Consider the following 21,587-nt stretch of genomic DNA (forward strand, 5'->3'; position numbering starts at 1 on the left):
AAAGAGGGCCAGTAACACAGAGAAAGATGCTCTATTTAATTAATGAAGAAGATATGGATTAAACTATACTAACAAATTAGCATGCACACTAATGGGAACAGCGAGAACACATCTGCAAAAGAACTGAAATGCAAAGGTGGGAAATCCCAAGTCCCAACAAGGCTGAGCCATGAGCAGAGCTCACCCACAGCTGGCAGGGTGGGCCTTGTACAAGACCTTTGGAAACAAGGGCCAACTGAAGCTGAGTGCGCGTACCCCCTAACCATCCCAGAATCACTCGCCAAGTACAGTTTAGCCTATCAAAAATAGGTTCCCCAAAACACAGGTGCCACCAGAAGGCTCTTCACAGCACTACCCATAAGAACCCCAAGTTGGAAATCATCCAACACATTACAAAAGTACAAGGATAGACGGGTCATTCACTTGCTAGTGTATACACAACCCCAAAATGTATTTGCATATGTATCTCAAAACATAATGTCAAGCAAAAGAATGCTCAAACAACAACCAAAAAAAAGAAAATCACATGCTGAACAACTCCATCTATGAAAAGACAGAGCTCAGGCAAAATAAGTCATAGCTGCCGGTGCCCTGGAGGATGGTTCCTGGGTCTGCTAGTGCCGGGTCGCGAGGGTGCGTTCCTACGGTGGGAATTCAAGGTACGTATTTATGGTGCGTGAACAGTTTCTGTGTGGCAGTAGGAACTTTTAAAATGTATGGCTACACAAGAGCACGTACCTCATCAGCTGGAGCCTGGGCCTTCTCTGAATACCTGCTTACCCTCCAGACAGCCTCAGCATCTCCCTGTCCCAGGGAAGGAGGACCCTCATCTTCTGAGAGAAGGACCAGTTCTTCCAGAAAGGACAGTGATAGGATTTCTACAGAGAAAACAAAGCAAAGCAAGCCCTCTGCAGGCCCCAGAATGCTTTGCAAAGGGCAGAAGTGGCACCATGATATCTCGCCACCCACAGGTCTACTGGCTGAGAACAGTTATGAGATAGAGCCACGAGAGCATTTTCTCCAAGGCTCCTCTCAGAGGCTAGAACTGGAAGATCAGAGTAAAGTAATGCAAAGAACAGGCCAGGGCTGGAAACCCAAGGTTAACAGAAACAAAGACTCTTTGGATGTTTTGGCTTGGGACCCCAAGATAGTTGACAAAGTCTAGAATCGTGCTTCTTAGCAACATGGATATTACCTGGGTTGTAACTGAAAATTTGGGGACGAAGAGATGTTTTTAAACCAACCATCCATCCTTATCAATTTTAATGAGCTACAAATTACCCAAGAAGATCATTTGCGCATAATTGAAATGCTTTTGTTTTGCTAAATCGGAACTTCCTGTAGTTAGATGAGTGAAGCCTTTAATCCTGTACATTAGTAAGAGATGACCTTTAATGTTGGCAAGCACTTTATCTTTAGAGATGAATATCATCATTTGCCTCACGTGGTCCAGATTTTCCGAAAAGGTTAAGATAGAGCCTTCGGAGCACAGAAACTCTTCCTAAAGACTTCAATGAGCACAGAATTGCTGCCCTGTCTGAAGAAAGGGAAAATAATAACTGTTAGGAAAATACCACGCTGGAGAAAGAATGTTCAGGAAAGGCAATCAAAGCAGTCCTCTGGAGGATGTGCTGACACTGAGCAAAGCAGTAGCAACTAGCTCTGGCTATGTCCTGGGTGAGGACCACCCTGCTCAGGCGGTCACCGGAAGGTCAAAGGTCAGTCACACTGTCTCATGTGGGCTGAACACCGTCAGCAGCAACTTCTTCAACAGTTCTGAGTCCCACTGGGGCGCTCGGGTCAGGTTCTGCTGCTCTGGTGCTGCAGCCTTCTCCTCACCTGTAACTGCAACCTTCTCTCCTGCTTTTTGGGAACTGTACGGGGCTCAGCACTCGGTGATGCTTACTGAATTAGGCTCTTGTGCTGCAACAACAAAGTTTGTTGGCTCCAAACAACAAAGACAAATATTTTGCTCTGATTACATCCAATGTCCTTGCCCAGCACCTGTGCTAAGCAGAGAATTTCAAAAGAAAAAGAAAAAAACACATATACCTCTGTTAGTTCTTCCTGAGGCTCAGAGCATATGAAATAGAAAGCCCGTGCCATGTCCAGAATCCATGGGAAGTCTCTCCGTGATTACCAAAAGTGTCGTGTCCGCCATCTATTTCCATCTGAAAGAGCAGGGAAGTGATCACATTAAAACAAGCCAAATTACCCCTAAATTCAGCAGCTGGTTTTCATGACTTAGCAACTTGTATAAAGTATGTGCGGGTCTGTCAGTGAAAAATGCGTCTACCAGGAAGACACACAGATATAGAACTAGCACAGCGATAAAATTAAAGTGGAATCAGCTAAGATCATGATTTTTCATAGGCTGAGATATTTCACGTCCCAATCTGTCTTTTCCCTTAGTCCCCTATATGATAGATATTCTGAAAATATCACTAATTCCAAAGTGAAATATTGTTCAAAGTACATTCAGATTGATGGAAAGGAAGGAGCATGCTATCCGGTCCCACAGTGAAATGGCGACTGAACCAACAGATGACCACAGCCCCCCAACTGGGAATCTGGACTTCAAAAGAAGCCTCAGTTTGTGTGGGCTTTCTCTTTACGTCCATCAACCAAGCTCTGGACCGCATGAGGGACAGAGGAAGATCATTTAGATTGATTCTACTTAAAAGATGCTAGTTTGGATAAAATCAAGCCATTAGTTAAGATGGCAACCCAATTAAGCCAGCTTAATATCCCTTATCTCTGCTGTTGTATTAATTGAGGAAGAAAAATAAATTGAAAACCCAGCCATCGTTCCTTGTTATTTCAAGTACAGCAGAATATCAATCAAGTTGAAAATACTAGCTACAATTTTGTCATGGAGAAAATGGCCCCGTAAAACAACTCTTGAGTCTGGTGCCAGAGAGGCTGCAGTCGGAGCTGTCTGAAGACACCCCTCCCCCTGCCCCTTATGGATGTCCTTGGAATGGCCTGGCTCATTAGCAGGGCTGCTCCAGGACAACTGACCCTCCAACCTCAGTCTCCCACCTGCATCATGAGGCAAATTCCACCTGCTAAGTTGTCGTGAGGACTGCAGAGGTCCTCATCTGGGAAGGACCCCAGAAGCGTTGGAGCTGACTTGAGCTGAGTCGTGGGATGATTTACCATTGCAAAGTCATCCAGGCAGTCAGCAACACGCCATCTGTGACCCCCTGGTGGTGATCTGACCAGTTTTCTAGGGAAGGGATGAGCTGCTCAGCCCTCTGCTCGGAGCAGGGCACTGCGTCGTCAGAAAGTTAGCCAGAAACATGCCAACTTCAACCCGCCATCAATTCAGGGAGTGTGCCTCCAGCTGACTAGGGACGTTTAAGCCAATGGCCAACTACCAGACAGTAGGACACTCCCATATTAACCAACTTCAACATGATATTTTCATTCATTTTTATGGGAAAGAAACTGATTTGGGCATTAAAATGGCTGTCATCACACCCACGTGCACCAGCTCAATTCATCCTGCCTTAGTGAGCTGGTCCCCCTCAGTACCACCCAGTGCCCTGCTTGGCAACAGCATCACAACTGCCTGGTCCCCAAGCTAGAACCCATCCTCCACGAGGCTCTGCCCCTGCCCCTCTAGAGCTGGCCTCCATGTCTGCCCAGCCTCTGAAGCCAGCCTCTGCCCTGCACCTGACTGCCTCCCCAGGGCTCCTCCATGTCACTTACACCACAGTCCTGACCTCCCAGTGGTCTTCCTGTCCACACTCCCCTGACTTCAAGTTCTTCTTGCGTCTCCAGCACCCTCTGCTTTTTACCAAAGCCATGATCCTGCTATAATGTCTTTGAACTTCTCTCAAAATAGCTGCACCACTTCCTCCCCCTAGAACAATCTGCCTGCTTCCCACCCAGTGTCCTGGCTTCCGGAAACTCAAATGCCATCTTCCTGAAGCCGGTCCCCAGACAGCTCACTGTGCCATGCCTCTGAGCCTTACTTAATGTCCCCTCTCTTCCTGTGCGGAAGGCCAACTGTGTGTGTTGACGTACCAGCTCCTGCACAGGCCACTGGCGTGTCAGCAGCAGGCACCGGGACCCCTGTGTCCTGTGCATTTGCAGCCAGGCAGAGTCCCAGTAAATGATGATTGACAGAGAGGATAGAATGAAACTGTCATGTTGAAACAGGGCCTCCAAGTCAATTCCTCCCTTTATTACTTTCTCTGAAGTCAGCAAAATGGAAACAAAAAAGCCAAAGAGTTGATTTTAAAAATTAATAAACAGTTTAGGCTCTGGTTATTGTCTTTTCTAAAAGGATGTTTAAATCCGGATCATGAGGATAATTGCTTCAGCTCTACCTCAGGTTGCCACACGTGCAAACCCAGCACTTCATTTTGCAGACTTGTTTTCTATCAGGCTCACTATTAAATTTTTTCCATGTGTGTGCTTCCTAAAATGAAATTATCAGTTCTCTATTAACAAAGCAATAAAAAAATGTTTATGAGTTTTAAAAACCGTGGTTCTTGGCCTATGGGGCTCATGCTAAAAATCATTTGTAAAATCCTGGTGCTGAAAAGCCTCACCAAATAGAACACAAGGAATTAACAAAATCATACAGAAGATAAGCCGAGGGAGGGGTGAGAGACGACTGCTTCACTCTCCACCTTAGAGCAAGGGCGGAGGCGCGTTTGGAGTCCTGTTCACATGCCCTGATAGATCTGGCTTCTAATTGAAGGTTCAGTAGAAACACAGAGAAATTTGGGGTCAGTGCATGGTTCCACCCCTGCGACCTGCCCTTGCAAGCAGGTCTCAAACCCCAGCTGTCCCCCTCAGCATGTGCCCAGTAGCCTGCATCTGGACAGTGGCTTCTCTTCAGAGGGCCCAATCTGCTGATCATTGTCCCCAAACTGAGACCTCCAGCTTCCTGAAGAGGCCAGCGAGATGCCAGCTGAGGTCTCTCTCATTGTCCCTGGTGTGACTCCCTGCTCTGAGTCACAGACCGGCCCCACCACACACTTTTCCTCCCCCAAGTGAGGGAAGGGAGGCCTTGGATTCAGATGCCTCCATTCCACACTAGGACTGGGAAAGACCCCGAGGTCAGGCTTCATGGAGCTCGTGGAGGGGCCCTGCTCCCTCTCCCTCTCTTCCTCCAGTCTATTCTACCTTGCACACCACCCCCACCTGCAGTCCCTTGAACTCATGACCCCCAGGTAAGGCCCAGGCTGCAGGCCCCAGGACCAGTTCTGGGAAAACACGGGAACAGCGACTAGAGCCAGAGCTGTCTCCTGAAGACTCTTGTGAGATCCGAGCGTTGTGTGCACATAAAGCCAGCCCCTCCACCCGGGCAGCTGCAGGCTCCCTGTTCATCTAAGGGACTTTCTTGGAGGAGGCGTTTAGAGTCTTATCTTACTGCTCTAGGGACATCATAGCACAGGTAAATCTGGTCCTTCATGCATAGATGTTGGTGGCAGCTTTATTCACAACAGCAAAACATGGTCCACCCAAATGTCCATCAACTAAAGAATGGATGGACAGAACATGGTCCATCCACGCGGTGAACTCTGATGTAGCCAGGAAAAGGAATGGAGTAGTCCACAGGCTACCATGTGGACGAGCCTCCAAACCCTGTGCTGAGTGCAAGAAGCCACACTCCAAAGGTCACACACTGTGTGGTGCCATTTATTAAGTGTCCAGGACGGGCAAGTCTGTGGAGACAGGAGCAGTAGGAGTGAGTACGCAGATTTAGCACAAATGGTTTCTTTTTAAGGGTGATGAAGTTCTAACGTAGTCGGTGAGGATGGCTGCATGACGCTGTGAATTTACTAAAACCAGGCCATCGACAAAGTAAACAGAGAAAAGGATGTAAAGGAGAATTGGGGAAAAGATTCTTCAATCCCCATGTGACTTTGGAGTCTAACATTTCCTTTCTGATTATTACAGCAATGGTGGTTATTGTAAAGGAAATTAAAAATAGAAAAAGATATTAGTTTAATGTTAATTACCTGGAGAGAGAATCATCACTTGGGTTTTAAATATTCCCTTCTAATCTTTTTCCAATCATACATACACTTTTTAATTAGGATCATTACTATTAGTCATATCTATCAGGGTCAAGATCTAAAGCTTATGCATATCGTTTCTCAAGAGTGGAACCTATCAGAAAAAGCTCAGTATTTTTTGGATACATGGAAATTCTGCTTGGTCATGATTCTGAAAAAAAATCCCTGAGATTAAAAAACAAAAAGAAAACCCACCCTGTTTCTCATTACACCCACACAGCATCAAAGGGACATCTGTGCCCCCAGGTCTCTTTGGGCCCAGCTCTGCAGGCCTTACTCCCGGGGTAGCGCCCCGTTGGCCATGTCAACAGGGGAAGCAGAAGAGATGGCCCAACCTCTTTGCCTGGTGCTCTGACCACAGCACTAACACTGAAGCTCTGAGCTCAGGCCGTGGAGTGGGGTGTGCAATCCCGGCTACTGCGTTCAGTCCATGGACCACCCAGGAAGATCCAGGAAGCGACACATGTCATCAGGCAGCAGCTGTCACGCAGGCAACTGGCTGATGCGATGGCTCCTTGGACAAGGAACTCTGCTTCTGGGTCCCCAGTCTCCTTTGGGGGAAAATGAGAGACAGCTGGGAAGCAGGACCCTAGGGCTCAAGGCAGCAGCTGGTTCTCCTGGACCTCACCCAGTCTAACAGCAGCAGGGTTCAAGTTCTCCACGTGCCTCCTCCGCTTTCCTTAGTCAGACCGTCCTGCGGCACAGCCCTGCCCCTCAAAACCAGGAGCCCCAAAGCCTCAGGGTAAACAGGAACCAGGCTGACCAGGAGCTGGCCAGGCCAGGAGTGTGGCCACAGTGTGCCTGAGCCCCAGAGCCAGCCCCGCTACTTCATGGGCAGCGGCCACTGCTCACCAGGAGGAATCCCGCTAAGCTGTCAGCACCGAAACCAAACCATGGGTCCACTTGACCATCTTGTCAGGCCACGTGCCGAGGCATTACGCACTGTCCGTGCCGAGTGGGAGCAACAAAGCCAGAAGCCGAGGGCGGCAGCCAGGAGGACAGGGGCAGTGTACCCAGTCCACGGAGCAAAAGCGCCTGCAGGTCTTCAAGTCACATCCTCCATCTGGAACAGATTCAGTCAAGGAAAGGAGGGACCACAGGAAAGAAAATGGTGACCACCCCATGTCTTGCCACTGTCTGGCAGCAGCTGGGCGAGACACAACATAAGTAACCCACAGGAGGGGAAGAGGGCTCTCTGTCAAGAGTGACAGCCCTCACCGGAAGTGGGTTGGATGGAAAGGGGTCTTTCGGCTACATGGTAGGCTTTGTCTCCAGGTCACCTCCAAGCCTTCATTATCATTTGGAAATGAAATTTGATGGGGTCGCTCTTGGGAGGGGGAAGTTCAAAATACCTCTTTACCCCCAGCCACAGTTTTGCGCCACAGAACCCCTAACTTCAGCCCCGTCACTGAAAGCAGTTCCTTCTGCTGAGAAGCCGGCGACCAGGAAAAGGAGGCTGAGCAGCTGGCGTGTGCTCCTACCGGGTGTCCCTGTGACCCCTTCCATCAGAAGACCCACCTGGGGCAGAGGCAGCTTTGTCTTAGCTTTTACAGTTATTTCAGAAACTTAAAAGAGACTGTAGAAGTATTCACGCACAGACACGCTCAACTACAGGAAAGAAGGCTGGGCTGAGAGGCCCTGGCAAGAGGGAGGAGGCAGCCTCCAGTCAGGGTCAGCAGAGCGACACCAGCTAAACTCAGGGAGCGGGGAGCAGGTAACAAAGGACGCCCACCTCAAGTGCCCCGGCACTCCAGCACCAGGCCACAGCCCAGAAGGACCAGTGGTCATCTTGAGAGGCCATGCTTCCTGGGAAGTCCTCAGATGAAAAGCAAGAATTGGAGAGTAGCCCAGAGACCCACTGCCCATCTCAACTGCTGGCTCAATGAAAGGTCCAGTTTCTTGCAGCATGAAGACAGGTCGGCAGGAGCCCCGGCACCACAGAACCTCTGACCACAGCTCAGCACGCGTTTTCACCAAACTCTCCACATGACTCGTGGATGGATCACTTATTCAGTTTTGTCCTACAAATTAAAATCAAGTCACTCTTAAAGCGACCTCTTCAAATTGCTTTCAAAATGGTGCAGACCTCACGGCGCTCCTGGTGTGTCGTGGCCACACTTACCCATCATTTTCAGCACCTTCGTTTCACGGGTGCGCTGCCCCTCACCTCAGTTCCCTGCCTGGCCTTACCTGTGCCCGACCTGGATTGTCACAGCCAGATCCCCGGACATCTGAGCCTGTCCAAGAAGAATAGACAGGACGGAGGTCCAAGAGGCAGAGAAGGCTTCACTCAGAACTACTGCCTCTAAAGTGAGCAGCCACTGTGGGAAACAGGGTGTGGTGCCATTCCCCCGGAAATCAAAGAATCACCCTATGATCCATCAGTTACTCTCTGGACACACACCCCAGAGAATTTAAATAGGAACTCGAGCAGGTTGTGGACACCTATTCACCCATCACCATCATCCCCAATAACCACAGCCAGAAGGAATGTAAGTGTCCATCAGCCCATGAATGGATAAGTGAAACGGGGGGTGTTGAGGGGGGGGGGGGCGTATGTATACATACACACACACACCAAGGATATTAATTAGCCTTAAAAAGAAAGGAAATTCTGGGCTGGGGATATGGCTCAGTTGGTAGAGTGCTTTCCTTGCATGCACAAGGCCCTGGGTTCAATCCCCAGCACCATAAAAAAAAGAAGAAGAAAGGAAATTCTGATGCCACACAGATGAACTTTAATGATGCTAAGTGAAATAAACCAGCCACAAAAGGAACTATAGGACTGTGGCTTCTGGGAACTGGAATGGGGGCCTTGAGGAGGGGTAATAGGGAGTCTCATGGGTATAGAGTTCCAGTAGGCGAGGATACAGTTCTACCGATGAGTGGTGTGGACAGTTGCAGAACAATATGAATGTACTTCGCACAGCTATATTTACACTTGGAAGTAGTTGTGTGTATTATATAAGGTGATGATCGCTCTGACACAGGAAGCAGAGGATAACACTTGGTCTATGGAAGGAGGTCTAGACTCACCGAATTTACTTGAGCTTTTGTTAGTCAGCTTTCCATTACTATAACAAAAATACCTGACAAGAACAACTGAGGAACAGAAAAGTCCATTTTGGGCTTCAGCTCTTGATCAGCCAACTCCACTGCTCTGGACCCAAGGTAAAGCAGAGCATCGTGGCACAAGGGCGTGGTGGGGGAACTCTGCTCAGCTCAGCTGAGAAGCAGAGAGAGAAGCAGGGAGCAGCCAGGGGCAAGGTACAGTCCAAGGCCACCCCCCTGATGACCTACTTCCTCCAGCCACGCCCCACCTGCCCTCCGTTACCACCCAGTAGCCATTCAAATTGTCAAGTCCATCAAGTGGCTTGATCCACTAAAGAGGTTGCGGCTCTCATAAGTTCACCATTTACCCCTGAACACTACCCGACACTGAGGTTTTCAGGGGACACCTCATGTCCAAACCATAACAGAGCCCATATTGACACTCCTCTAGGCCTCAGCCCAAGACCCCTAAGTGAACACAGCAGGGATCCATGGTCTGAACTGGCACTGAGCCCAACTCTGCTCTTCTGGGGGTGTAGGTGTGTGCCCCTGGCGGCGGGGCCATGACCTTGCTTGGATCCCCACTGAAGACCCACTGACGGGAACGGTTCATCTCTCGGGCCTCTTCCAGCCCCCAGCATTATAAAGACAGAAGCCCTGCAAACAGTCACAGCCTCCCCACATTTGGAACTTGGACGTCCTCTGATCCTTAAATAGACACCGTGAAAACGGGGAGCTGCCTGGGAGGGGAAGCAGCCCCACCGCACACCACCTCAGCGGGTTTGCTCCGACTCGGCTCTTCCCTATTCAGGTAGAAAACCCGAGCTGGGGGCGCACGGCCCTGAGGAAATCTCGGTCCTGGGATTTGGTCACGTTGTCCCGTGGGCAGGGGGCTGCGGAGGGGAAGTGAAGGGGTGAGGGATCTTTACTGGTATCGACAGAATACCTGGACACCCCCATATTTCCTTGGCCCAGAAACTCTTGGAGCCAACAAGCCCCTGAAGAGCCATCACACACGCGTTCTCAGTTACATCTGAGTCTGGGGTGCGACTTTTCTCCACCCTGGGCACGAAAACACGGGAAGAACCTCTTTCCCAGAGGATTTTGCGAATCTAGTCTTCACCTCATCACCCAAAGAAAGGCGCTCACTCTACTGACTTGAGAAGAAAGACATCAGCCGCTGGCCTGGGAACACCACCCGGGACAGTGAGGACAGTGGGGTGCTCATCACGTTCACGAAAGGCCGCTCTTCTGGCCGTATCCAGGTGCCGCTAATGCCTCCCATCCACCCTACCAAACGGCTTTCCTTCGTAATATATTCAAGAGTGGAAAAATGTAATGGATTCTTCTGAGATATTCAATTAGCTCGATAAAAGGAGAAAAATAATTTTTCAATAAAGAAATTTAGCCAAATGACTAAAGCTGGCGGTGGAAAACCAACCTCAAAGTCATTATGCATTTCTTTTGAGTTCTTTCTCTAACAAAAGTGGATGATAACGCCACGGTGGGAATCAGCCCTCCTTCCAGCCGTTATTCAGCAGGGATTTGTGGAATGCTCACTCTGAGAGTGTCTTTGGGTGTTGACATGTTTACATCCCCGCCAGCCCCGCGAGAGCATCTGTCCTCGCGGCTCAGCTTCCCTCAAGGCCGTTTCCTCCCCGTGAAGGACACCAGCTCCCCAGGACACCAGCACCGTCCCTGCAGAATCCCGGGCTGCCCTTGTTCCTCACCCTCGGGGGTCACCCGCACCCATCCATGGGTTGCCTTCTCTTCTGCAGAACCACCAGTGGCCTTTAAAGTTTGGGGTTTCCCAGGGCTGCACCCCACGGGCCTTCTCACTTCCCCCTTGGCATCCGAGCTTGCCAGAGGTCCCAAAACCTCCCTGTGTGGACGGCACCCGCCTCCGACTCAGCTCGGGCTCCTCGCAAGCTGCACACCTCAGCACGGCGTGTTGGCTTTGAGGGGCCACAGCACAACGCCGGGCCCACGGTGCTTCCACCGGCCTCTGCTTGTCCCCTGGCAGCCAGAGCTGAGCTCATAAGGACAAGGCACTTCCCACCTGGTCAGGTTGCCCACGCCATGACCCCTTACCTATTCCATCGCCACCTCCCGGCCAGCAGCCTCTGACCCCTCCTGTCAATACAGTTATGTGTCTTCTAAAAGTGACTCCGATTGTTCCACAACTTCTGGTGGCTTTGTGCCCCCCAGAGAAACAGCACAGGTTCCCGTGACCACCAAGGCCCTCACGCCCCACCTGCCCTTTCCCGTGTCCCCCTTGTCCCCCCTTCAAGATGCCCCACTGTGGAGGAGCAGACCCACATGGCACCTGGTGACTGCCCACAGATAGCCACCAAGGGAGGGCTCACCCTCAGCGGCCTGGGGTCCTCCGGGTTCCTCGAGGCCCGTCTTAGGGCACAGCTGAAGGCCACAGAACTGCTGCTCCAAGCCTGGCTCGTGCCGCAGCCGTGTCACATGCACAGTGTCCACTCCTTCTTCTCCTGCCCCTGTCAGTGAGAAACTGGACCTAAAAGGGTTCCTTTGCAGTTTGCCTGCTGAGCTCGAGAGTCCTGTCTCCCAGCTTCAGTCAGAGATGCCACACCCAGCTGACCCCCGGTGACTCAACAGCTCTGAACTCACCGTGCTTTCGAAACACCGATGGGACACGAGATAAAATAACCTGGACGGCTGATGAAGTGCCATCAAAGTTGGGTCAATCCCATCTAGTTCCCCTGTGTAAAGTCACAGAGGCTCCTCAATCTAGGATGGGTTACATCCCGATAAAGCCATCGAAAGCTGGAAATTGTCATAAGCCGAAAGCACACATTTACTCACCCACCGGACACCGCAGCACAGCCGGCTGCTCAGAACACGACCCTGCGTACGGTGGGGTCGAATCATTTAAATACAGAGCTGACTTTATGACAGAGTGCCGAGTAGCTCGTGTGATCTATTGAGGTGACAAACAGAAGGACAGGCAGGCCTGCTCCCACACCATCGAGAGTTGAAAAGTCAGGGCTGTGGGGAGACTACTCTAATTTCAGGGGTGCATCAGGTCCTTATGGGAACAAGCCCAGTGTTCACACTTAAAATCTGTGTCCTCCAAATTTGGCTCTAGTTTTGCTGAGTTAAAATCAGAAACCACTAATGAATGGTTTTTCCTGAGAGCAGACTTCTAATGCACAGGTGGACTCAGAGTCAGGCTGAGTCTTACTGACATTCAATACCCTTCCTTCAAGTGAAAGATGGGTGATTATAAGGGCGTCTTGAAATAACGGACCCTAAAAGAAAAAACAGTTCAGGAAATAACTGAAACATTGAAGGAGAAAAGGCTCTAAATGTAAGGTCCAGAGGTTGTATTATGATTGCTTCCACTGCACAGTGGCCAGCAGGAGGATTTATTTCTCATGACTACCCTACCTTCCAAATCTGTCCTGACCTGAGGTTTGGCTGCCCCAGCCACCTAAGGCCCTTTTCCTCCCAAGAGGGAAGGCCCGTGCTTCGGCTGTTAACTCTCTAGTTGGGTCCAGCCACTCCGAAGAACCCTCGGTTCCTGTCCCTGCATTTCTAGCCTTCCTACTGCACCACGTGGCCAGCACCAGGCTTCCCAGACGAAAGGCTTAACTTGAGAAGCAAGGAACATGACCCTGGTTGTCTTTAATCTTCCAGTGCCTCTCGTGTGTTAAATGACTTTTGGGTCAGAAACTCAGCCTTCCAAATGCAAAGGATTTAGCTGGAAGAATCTTAATCAACAGTCTCAGATATGATTTAAAAAAAAAAATCTTTGTAAACCACTAAACTTTATACCAAAAATGCAATCTATTGTGGTTGGTCCTGCCTGAGACTGCTGATAATTGTGGACGCGAAATGCAGTAAGTACGCACTGCAGAAGTACCGTGTGGTCACCCTCCGGTTCACCAGTTGCCCACTAATGCCTTGCCCCTCCCACAGGCAACCCTCCGGCCACGGGCACCGGGACCCTGCTGATAACCCTGGAAGACGTGAACGACAATGCTCCCTTCATCTACCCCACGGTGGCCGAGGTCTGCGATGATGCCAAGAACCTCAGTGTGGTCATTTTGGGAGCGACAGACAAGGACCTTCACCCAAACACAGATCCTTTCAAGTTTGAGATCCACAAGCCGACCGTCCCTGACCGAGTCTGGAAGATCTCCAAGATCAACAGTAAGTGGCTGGAACCTTGCACCCACCTCCAGGTCTGAACTTCGATTCTCTGCTTCTCTTTCCAAAATGCTCTTCCTCCCCTACTCTCTGGGTTCTCAGGGTTAAAGTTACTCATGCATTGTAGAATGCTGACGGTTTCCTTTGGCATGCATTTATTTATTTATTTGTTTGTTTGTTTATTTATTTATTTTCGTACTGGAGATTGAACCCAGGGGTTCTCAACCACTGAGCTGCACCCCAGCCCTCTTTTTATTTTTTAATTTGAGACAGGGTCTCTCTAAGTTGCTGAGGCTGGCCTCATCCTTGCCATCCTCCTGCCCCAGCCTCCTGAGTCCCTGGGATGACAGGCATGTGCCACTGCACCCAGCTGGACAGTTTTCCTACCAGCAATTGAGTCCAGTCCATTGAAGATCAGTTTCTTATAACTGCAAACATGGAAGTTTCCTCTTCTGCTTCCCGCCCTCTGTTGTGCAGTCTGTCCCCAGCATTCCCGTACCAACTGTAGTCTCTGCCACCCATCCTGCCCAAGTGGCCAGTCGTAAGACGGTGGCTCTGGGCTCTCCCTCTCTCCTCTTGGTGTTAATTGAACTCCACATGGTCTTCCATGTGGCTGCCTTGCACAGAATGCTGGCCAGCCACCCCAGTCTTGAGCCTTCAAAAGCCAGGGCCCCCTGCTTCTCCCCACCTGTCTCTGGGCTCAGAGTCTCCCATCCAGAGAAAGAGAACTGTGAACTTTCCCCAGCACTTTGGAGAGATGCTCCAGGGAGCTCCAGCCTGCATAAGGGACTCAGAACAGAAGGTACTGGACCAAGAAGCTACGCGGTCTTCAGCCTCACTCTAGCTTTATGCTGCAGACTCCCCAGCTGGGGGGTATCATGGGGATCACCTTGGTTGCCATCGTCACCCAGGACCTTCTCCCAGGTCCCCTTCTCTCATTCGTGAAACTTACAGGGCTCTTTCTCCCAGTCTTCCCACATTTGACCCAGCGTTTATCATCTGCCTTATTAATTACGAAGGGGCCCTTTTCCAGGGCCTCACCCACTTTCCTCAATAAATGTGAACCAAGTTCACCTTCTAGAAAAGAAAAAGAAGAAAAAAAATCCCACATAGGAGCACATCAGATAAACCCTCTGTCCACTGTGCCTCAGTGATGAACTCGTCCTGCTCTTGACCTGGTCAGGATTCGCATTTCACATCAGCGGTAGCATTTTTAGGGGCAGGGAACGGCCCATCTCATTATGTACAAACGTATCGTACGACTGTGAGCAGACTCTTCTATCACAGAGCCTCCTACGTGGTGATAGCCCTTGCTCATAGCTCATGTTATTAGAGCCTCTCTCATGCTATTGATTCTATTTGCCTGTCAGTCTATTTTATTGCTTTTTAAAGAATGAATTCTGTTCCACTGATTATTTTTAATTAAAACAGCCCTCCTCTTGTTGGAGGGCTTGGGCTTTCCTTGCTCGTTTCTGTAGCTGTAGCTGATTTTGCGACCATCACCAGTTCTTTCCGACTGGAATTTTCCCATCCAAGAGTCTCTTCCCGACATCCCCCACATCACTCTGCCATTCCACAGGGTGGCCGTCCTCCCGCTGAGGATGGTCATCCTTGGTTCATATTATCCCTCTCTTGCCCTCCCGAGTGATTTAAGAGATGAAAGCCTTCTACAGCTGATCTTGTTTTCCCCGGGTTGTTTTCTGAATATTTAGCACCAGAAAGGAGCCATTTGGGAAAATATTATAGTCCTCTGAGTGACTAAAAGGAGAAGAGCCCCAAACCCCAGGGACAGGACAGATGGGGCCTGCTCCTGAGTGCAGCCCAGTGGTCAGAGCAGGTCCTCCCTCACTCCTGAGATTAGGAGAGTGGAGAGGAAGCCCAAAGATCCCGTCCCCGCGTGTTGTCCTCACCCACACCCAGGGCTATGGCTAAGGATAGACGAAGCCCAGCTGCAGAGCCCGTCTCCATGCCAGCACCTGGCGCCTGCTCGGATCTGGAGTGGCGAGTTTTCACACGAGCCTTCCCAGTGCGGAGGGCGGTCTTGGTCACGATGGCTGGATAGGAGGAGTAAATGTCCAGAGGAGTTCTTGGTACGTGATCATTTCAGACAGCAGCCCTCTCAAAACTGGTCTAACAGCTCTGAAGCGTCCACCCTGTAGGAACAGGAGTGTCCCTCCTGGCACTGTCCCACAGAGGAGCCCCCAGCCACCGATGGCCACAGGGCATTTGACATGCGGCTTCTGCCACCGAGGAACTGGATTTGTATTTTTACTTGACGTTCCTGGGTTTCAATGTGGGTGCCCCCGTGGCAGGGCTTCTAAGCGCAGGCCTGTCGTGTGGGGTTTCAGTCGCCCAAACCTCGGTCTCCACCGGAAGAAGCCTCACCTCTCCCCTGGGGGCTCCTTGTCTTCACAGACACGCACGCCCTGGTCAGCCTGCTTCAGAATCTGAACAAGGCGAACTACAACCTGCCCATCATGGTGACAGATTCAGGGAAGCCGCCCATGACGGACATCACAGATCTCAGGGTACAAGTGTGTTCCTGTAAGAATTCCAAAGTGGACTGCAACGCGGCGGGGGCCCTGCGCTGGAGCCTCAGCCCCGTCCTGCTCCTCTGGCTCTTCAGTCTAGCTTGTGAGTCGGCCCCCACCCCTGTGCATGCGCCCCTGTGGACAGGGACGTCCCCACACTCACAGCCCATTTGTTTTCCCTTCTGATTTTGCTGTTTTCTGTTGTCGTGTATCTTTCCAAGAAAACTCATCCCAGAAGAAGCATTCCTCTTTGGTTTCTGTCCATAGGATAGAAAATCTTCCAAGTAAAAGTGCTCCAGCTAATGTGTAAAGGCCTGCAACCCAGGTGACAAGCAAAGCTTCCTGCAGATGCCACTCAGCTGGAGCTAATGAAAATGCGCCCAGATGGGTGACTGGCCCACCAGGGGCCTGTCTCTGTGTTGTGCAGGACGATCCCTTACAAGGTTAAGGCAGACGCGGCGCCTTTCTAAGAACAGTCCTCCGAAGCCGGGTGGGGGAGGTTGGTATAAGGAAAGATAAATGTATCATTCACATGTTTTCCCGCTGATCGGTAGTAATGAATATGATATAATGAAATACTACTTTAAACAAATGAATCATGCTGGGTAGTACACATGTGAGCACAATGTGAGCAAATCCTGGCCAACTCTTTGCTGCTTGTGGAACATTAATTAGCACCGTTTCAGCCTTCACAGTTTTTCACAATAGCTATGCATGCTGACTGCAGCACACGTGCCCGTTTTTATAAATAAAGTTTTATTGGAACACAGCCTTGCCCATCCTGGGACGTCTGCTTTCCACTACAGCAGCAGAAATGAAGTCTTGTGCAAGAGGCTGTGTGGCCTACAAAGCCAAGAACACTTACTATCAGACCTTTATAGAAAGGGCGCCAGCAGCCACTGCCTGCTGTAAGGCATCCTCCATAAGGGGCCTGAGGTCATGGGCACAGACCACACCTGTCACACAGCGTGGGAGGAAGAAGTGGGGTTCTCTCCTCCCCTCAGAAAAGATTCAGATCCCAGTAGACTAGCATTATCCAGGAGACTTTCTTCTCTATCTCCTTCATTGATTGGGTGATTTGATCCCCGTTAGCCTGGAAAGGTCCCTGGGCTAGTGAGCTACGGAGCCAGCAGTCACCATTAGACCACCTACTCCTTGGAGATAGATGAGAAAGCACGTGCATTCAGTATGATGTTGTAGCTGGCTTTATTGCAACTGAGAGGTGAACAGAAGGAGCTGTAGGTCCTTCTTTGACTTCTAAAAATAAAGGAAATAAAACTAATAACATTGAGGGTAAAAAAAAAAGGAAATGAGATTATTGTTACTGTGAATTTTGTTGTATAAATTATATACTGATAACACTGGGGAGTTGATTCTTCCCTCAGCGCCCACCCGGAGTAGCAGACAGCTTGTGGCGAGGCTGCGTCTGTAGTTTCCAGCACAGCTCGGTGTGGGCTGACACGGGCAGTCTTAAGAGACTCGTCCAGAAACCTTTCTGACCATTGCTTTTGCCTTATTAATCAGAAATAGCAAGAATAGAAAAGGAGATCAGTGAACCGTTTTAACAAGTACCAAAATCCAATGTCTCTGTAGTGGGGTGTGGGCTGGTGGAGAGCCAAAGACAGCTCATTTTACTCCCCTGAAATTTCTCATTTGTTTTTTTTTTTTAACTAATGCATTATTTGCATACGATAAAATCCACCTGGTTTAAGGGTACAGTTTGATGAATTGTGTTGACCATCCTCAATCACGAGCCACACCCCAATCGAGAGAGTTCCCTTTGCTATTGATCCTTTCCCACCGCCAGGCCCTCACTGATCTGCTGTCTCTAATGATAATTTTGCCTGTTCTAGAATTTCCCAGGGTGCATCACTATTCTGTTCCTTTTTATTGTGAAGCATGTTGCAGGCAGAAGCAGAGCCCGAAGAGACTCGGAACATGAGTAGAACGGGCCATCCTCTGCCTGCAGGTGGCCCCAGGTCATGCTTTGTAGAGCAGCCATGGTCCCTTCAAGTGATCTGACTGCATGGACAATGATAGGTGACCCTTGAGGGATTTCTAGGTGCCACGCACATGCAAGCAAGAGCTTTACATAGATTACCTCGTGTAATCATCTCAGCACGGCTAGGAGGTAGGATCATTTACATTATGGTCTAAATTGACTTAAGACGGGGATTGGAGACTCTAATTTGAAAACAAAGGGCTGGAGACTAATTTAGTGGATTTTATTCAGTCCAAAATTTGTTTTAATTTTTAACCAATTTGCCCCCTAAGGGACAGTTGGAAATGTCTAGAAACAGTTCTCATCGTGATATCTGGGAAGATGCTGCTAGCGGCACCTAGTGGACAGAGGCCAGGGCGCTGCTGAGCATCTGCAGCGCACAGGACACCTCAGCGCCAGAGGCATCCACCCCAAGGTCACCAGAAGCCTGCCTCCCAGGGTCTCTAGAAACAGTGAGATTTGGGAGGCAGCCCAGCCTTGAACAGTCAAACAGCTTGTGACCATTTAGAAAAGAAAAAGGACTGAGTGTCCAACTACAGAACCTCTGAAGGATGTTCCTCCTTTTGCTCCTTCAAAAATGCTCCATATTTCACAACTGTCTTGCAATTTAGCTGCAAATGAGACCCATCCCTTGTGGCAAATCTAAGTGCCACATCAAAACCTAGAAATTGTGAGCAGAATGGAGGCCATCTTCAGGGGGCCCTTGTGGGCAGAGGCAGGACGACGGATTGCAGGTAGCTGACAGAGGCTGGTGCGCTCGTGCATGCCACCCACAGTCTGACAGGTCCCCTCCTCTCACTCTCCTGATGGCACAGGACTCTCTGTAACAGAAGCCCGGCGTGGAGGGCTCTGACGACTGGCACTGGAGACAGGATGGTTTCCACTGCTTAGAGAAACCCCGCTCCTGGCTGGAATCCAGTGCTCAGCTCTGCGGGAGCTGCTTGGGCTTGGAAGTGCTTGCAGGGAATGAGGCAGAAGGAAATGCTTCACCTCAGCTGGATCTGGGCATCCTCAAGGAGCGCCTCCCGGCTGACAGCTGAGCTGGGGAGAGCAACAGTCTCCATCACTGGGCCCGTCCTCTCAGGGGACCTGAAGAAGTGGCCAGGAGCAGGAACTGGGCTACTGGGCTGCTATACACACCCTACGTGCAGGTCACCCTCTGTGACCTTTTCCATTGAGTGACATGCTCTCATAGCCCACAACTCTGCTACACGGTGCCTCTTGTCCCCTGGGAGCACAGTGCTGCATACCTGTAGTTGGTTGATAATGGCTTTCAAAGATGTCCTCTTTCTGACCCCTGGATCCAGGAAACATGGCATCCTACCTGGTAAAAGAGACTTTGCAGGTTATTAAGCCAAGGGTGGTAAGATGGGTGGTGGCCTTGAGTTAGCCAGGTGAGCCAATATCATCACAAAGTCCTCACAAGAGGGACAAGGAAATATTGGTTATATAAGCCGCGTGATGGTGAAAACAGAGGCAGAATTAGAGAAGATGCTACGCTGTAGGCTTTGAAGGATGGGGATGCGGACATCTGAAGAGGCTGGGAAAGGCCAGCAGGCAGACAGAACCAGCCCTGCTAACACTGAGTTCCCTCTGTAAGACTCATCTTGGACTCATGACCTCCAGAACTGTCAAATATATCTGTGTTGACTTAAGCCACAACATTTGTGGCCATATGTTACCACAGTAATAAAAAACAAGCATAACATTCTGTGACCAAATATATATATATGGGACAATCATCAGTATCTTAGCTGCAGGTCCCCTTGCTCAGCATTTAGCACCGCTGTGCTAATGTGCATGACTAGGCTCATTGGTAGCAAGGCTAATTGCGACTGTTGGCCTCAGAGGAGGGATTTGGCATCTGAAGTCATCATTAACGTTTTCAAAGAAATTCAGTGTGTGTGTGTGTGTGTGTGTGTGTATGCGCGCGCGTGCTGGGGATGGAACCCAGGGCCTCATGCGTGCTAAGCATAAGTTCTGCCTCTAAGCTGCACCCCCAGCCCCAAGTCCAGCTTCTTAACACATAAACCAGCAGCACCATTATTCTCTCTTCAAATGTCATGCTAGAGAGAAAAAATAAATTCCCCAAGGTGGTGCGGTGTTTGTTACAGCTTGTCAATCACTTATCCAGTGTTTAGCTAAAATGTTTTGAATTAAGTTGTGATATCCGCGACCTAACTCTGAGCCTTTTCCATTCAGGTCTGTGAGAACTCCTGACATCTGAAGCTTGACTCCCAAGTTTCCATAGCAACAGGAAAAAGAAAAAAAAAAAAAAACCTATCCAAATCTGAAGATTGCCGTTTACAGCTATTGAACTTCACAACTAGGCCTCAATTGTTCCAGGTTTCCATTTTCTTTGCGATTTCACTTAGTCTGTACTTCACCATTTTGACAGCATCTTCCTTCCTCCTTTAATTAATGGATCCTCTGAATTTTCCCTGAGTGTTTATAGATCATGACATAGAACTTGACCTTTGGGAGCAGGAACAATGACTACTTTTTCTGATGTGTTGACACGTTGCTAGCCCCTGCTCCTCACATCCAGCTGTGTCTGTGGGTGCGTATCTGTATATGTATGCGTATCTGTCTGTGTATATACACGGTATTTATAGAGAGAGACTATACAGGAGAAGCCTAGTTTTGATATGCCATTCTTCCTTGAAAGGTTAAACAGAGGGGGCAGAAGCTGAGACAGCTAAACCTCCAAGGCCTCAGTAAAAACCTTGGCACAAGTACAGGCCGCCGAGCAGTCACCTCTGTCCTGAAGCCACATCCCCACCAGCCCACTCGGTTTGAAGGCTGAATGCTGAATGACCAGCGGGCAGGTCCCTAGAGAGGCAGGGCAGAGAAGGAAGTCCTTTCTCATTAGTGTGAGGACCGCCACCAACTCCCACTGCCACCAAATGCCGTGATCCTGAGCCATGGCGGTGAGGGCAGAGCAGGAAACCGTGCCATCCCGTGCCAAGGAGGGGCTGCCACACTCCTTCACGGACACCAATGTGCATTGGTGTGCAGCCTGAACCCACAGTCCCGCTGGCTCTTGTGGCGACTAGGATCATGGTGGAGAACCTCCCCTCTGTGCTATGTGCACGATTGCAAATGCCATCACAGAGGTGAGACGTGCATACCAAGAGGCCAACAGGTACCATCTTGTATACACATATATGCCCACATGTATAGACATTTATGCACATAAACACCGTTCGTTTCATGTATACAGGCATAAAATAGAGTAAATACAGGTAGTTTTAAAAGTACCCTTTTGTGTGAATTGACTACCGTTGTTTGCAAACCTGAAAATAAAAGACGTTCATTATGTATGAGAAGTAATTGATTTTTATTCTGTGAGCATGTAAAAGTAAGAGGAAAGTTAGTGCTTGTACTAAGATCATCTTCTTGTTGATAAACTGTAAACGAACCATCTGAGCTCACACCAAATTTTTCTATCAAATAAAACTAGTGACAGCCTGTGGCTTTTTATTAGAGCTTGCCACGAGCTAGGGTAAGGTAAGTGTCTTAGCATATTTTAATGCGGTTGCTTACTAAAGGTTTTAACCACACACACACATGCACACCCATGCTTTCTTATGCAATCTATGTTTGCCCTGTGCTTTTCAGTTAGCCTTTTGTAGGAAGTAGAAGTCACATGTTGTCTTTGTTGTAGTGAAATTATGCAGATAGAGTTCCATATATTGTATTTGTTTCAATAGTAAATCTTTTTGGAACATATAGAATGCAGAGATTTTTTTTTCCATTAAAATAAATGGGTATTGGTGGTTAAAA

At 49.5% G+C, this 21,587-nt stretch overlaps 1 protein-coding gene across 1 annotated transcript in view; it reads left to right on the forward strand.

Moving 5' to 3' along the window:
* The window catches only part of Cdh13 (cadherin 13), an 873,075-nt gene extending 851,955 nt beyond the window's left edge, over positions 1-21,120 (forward strand). The window contains exons 12-14 of the mRNA XM_027933116.2: positions 13,038-13,271; positions 15,684-15,902; positions 20,004-21,120. Coding sequence (XP_027788917.2) covers positions 13,038-13,271; positions 15,684-15,902; positions 20,004-20,011 — 461 coding nt within the window. The 3' untranslated portion in view covers positions 20,012-21,120. The remainder of the gene's footprint in view (positions 1-13,037; positions 13,272-15,683; positions 15,903-20,003) is intronic.
* The last annotated feature ends 467 nt before the right edge of the window (positions 21,121-21,587 follow it).

Source organism: Marmota flaviventris, chromosome 18 (assembly GCF_047511675.1).
Source record: "Marmota flaviventris isolate mMarFla1 chromosome 18, mMarFla1.hap1, whole genome shotgun sequence".
Lineage (NCBI taxonomy): Eukaryota > Metazoa > Chordata > Mammalia > Rodentia > Sciuridae > Marmota > Marmota flaviventris.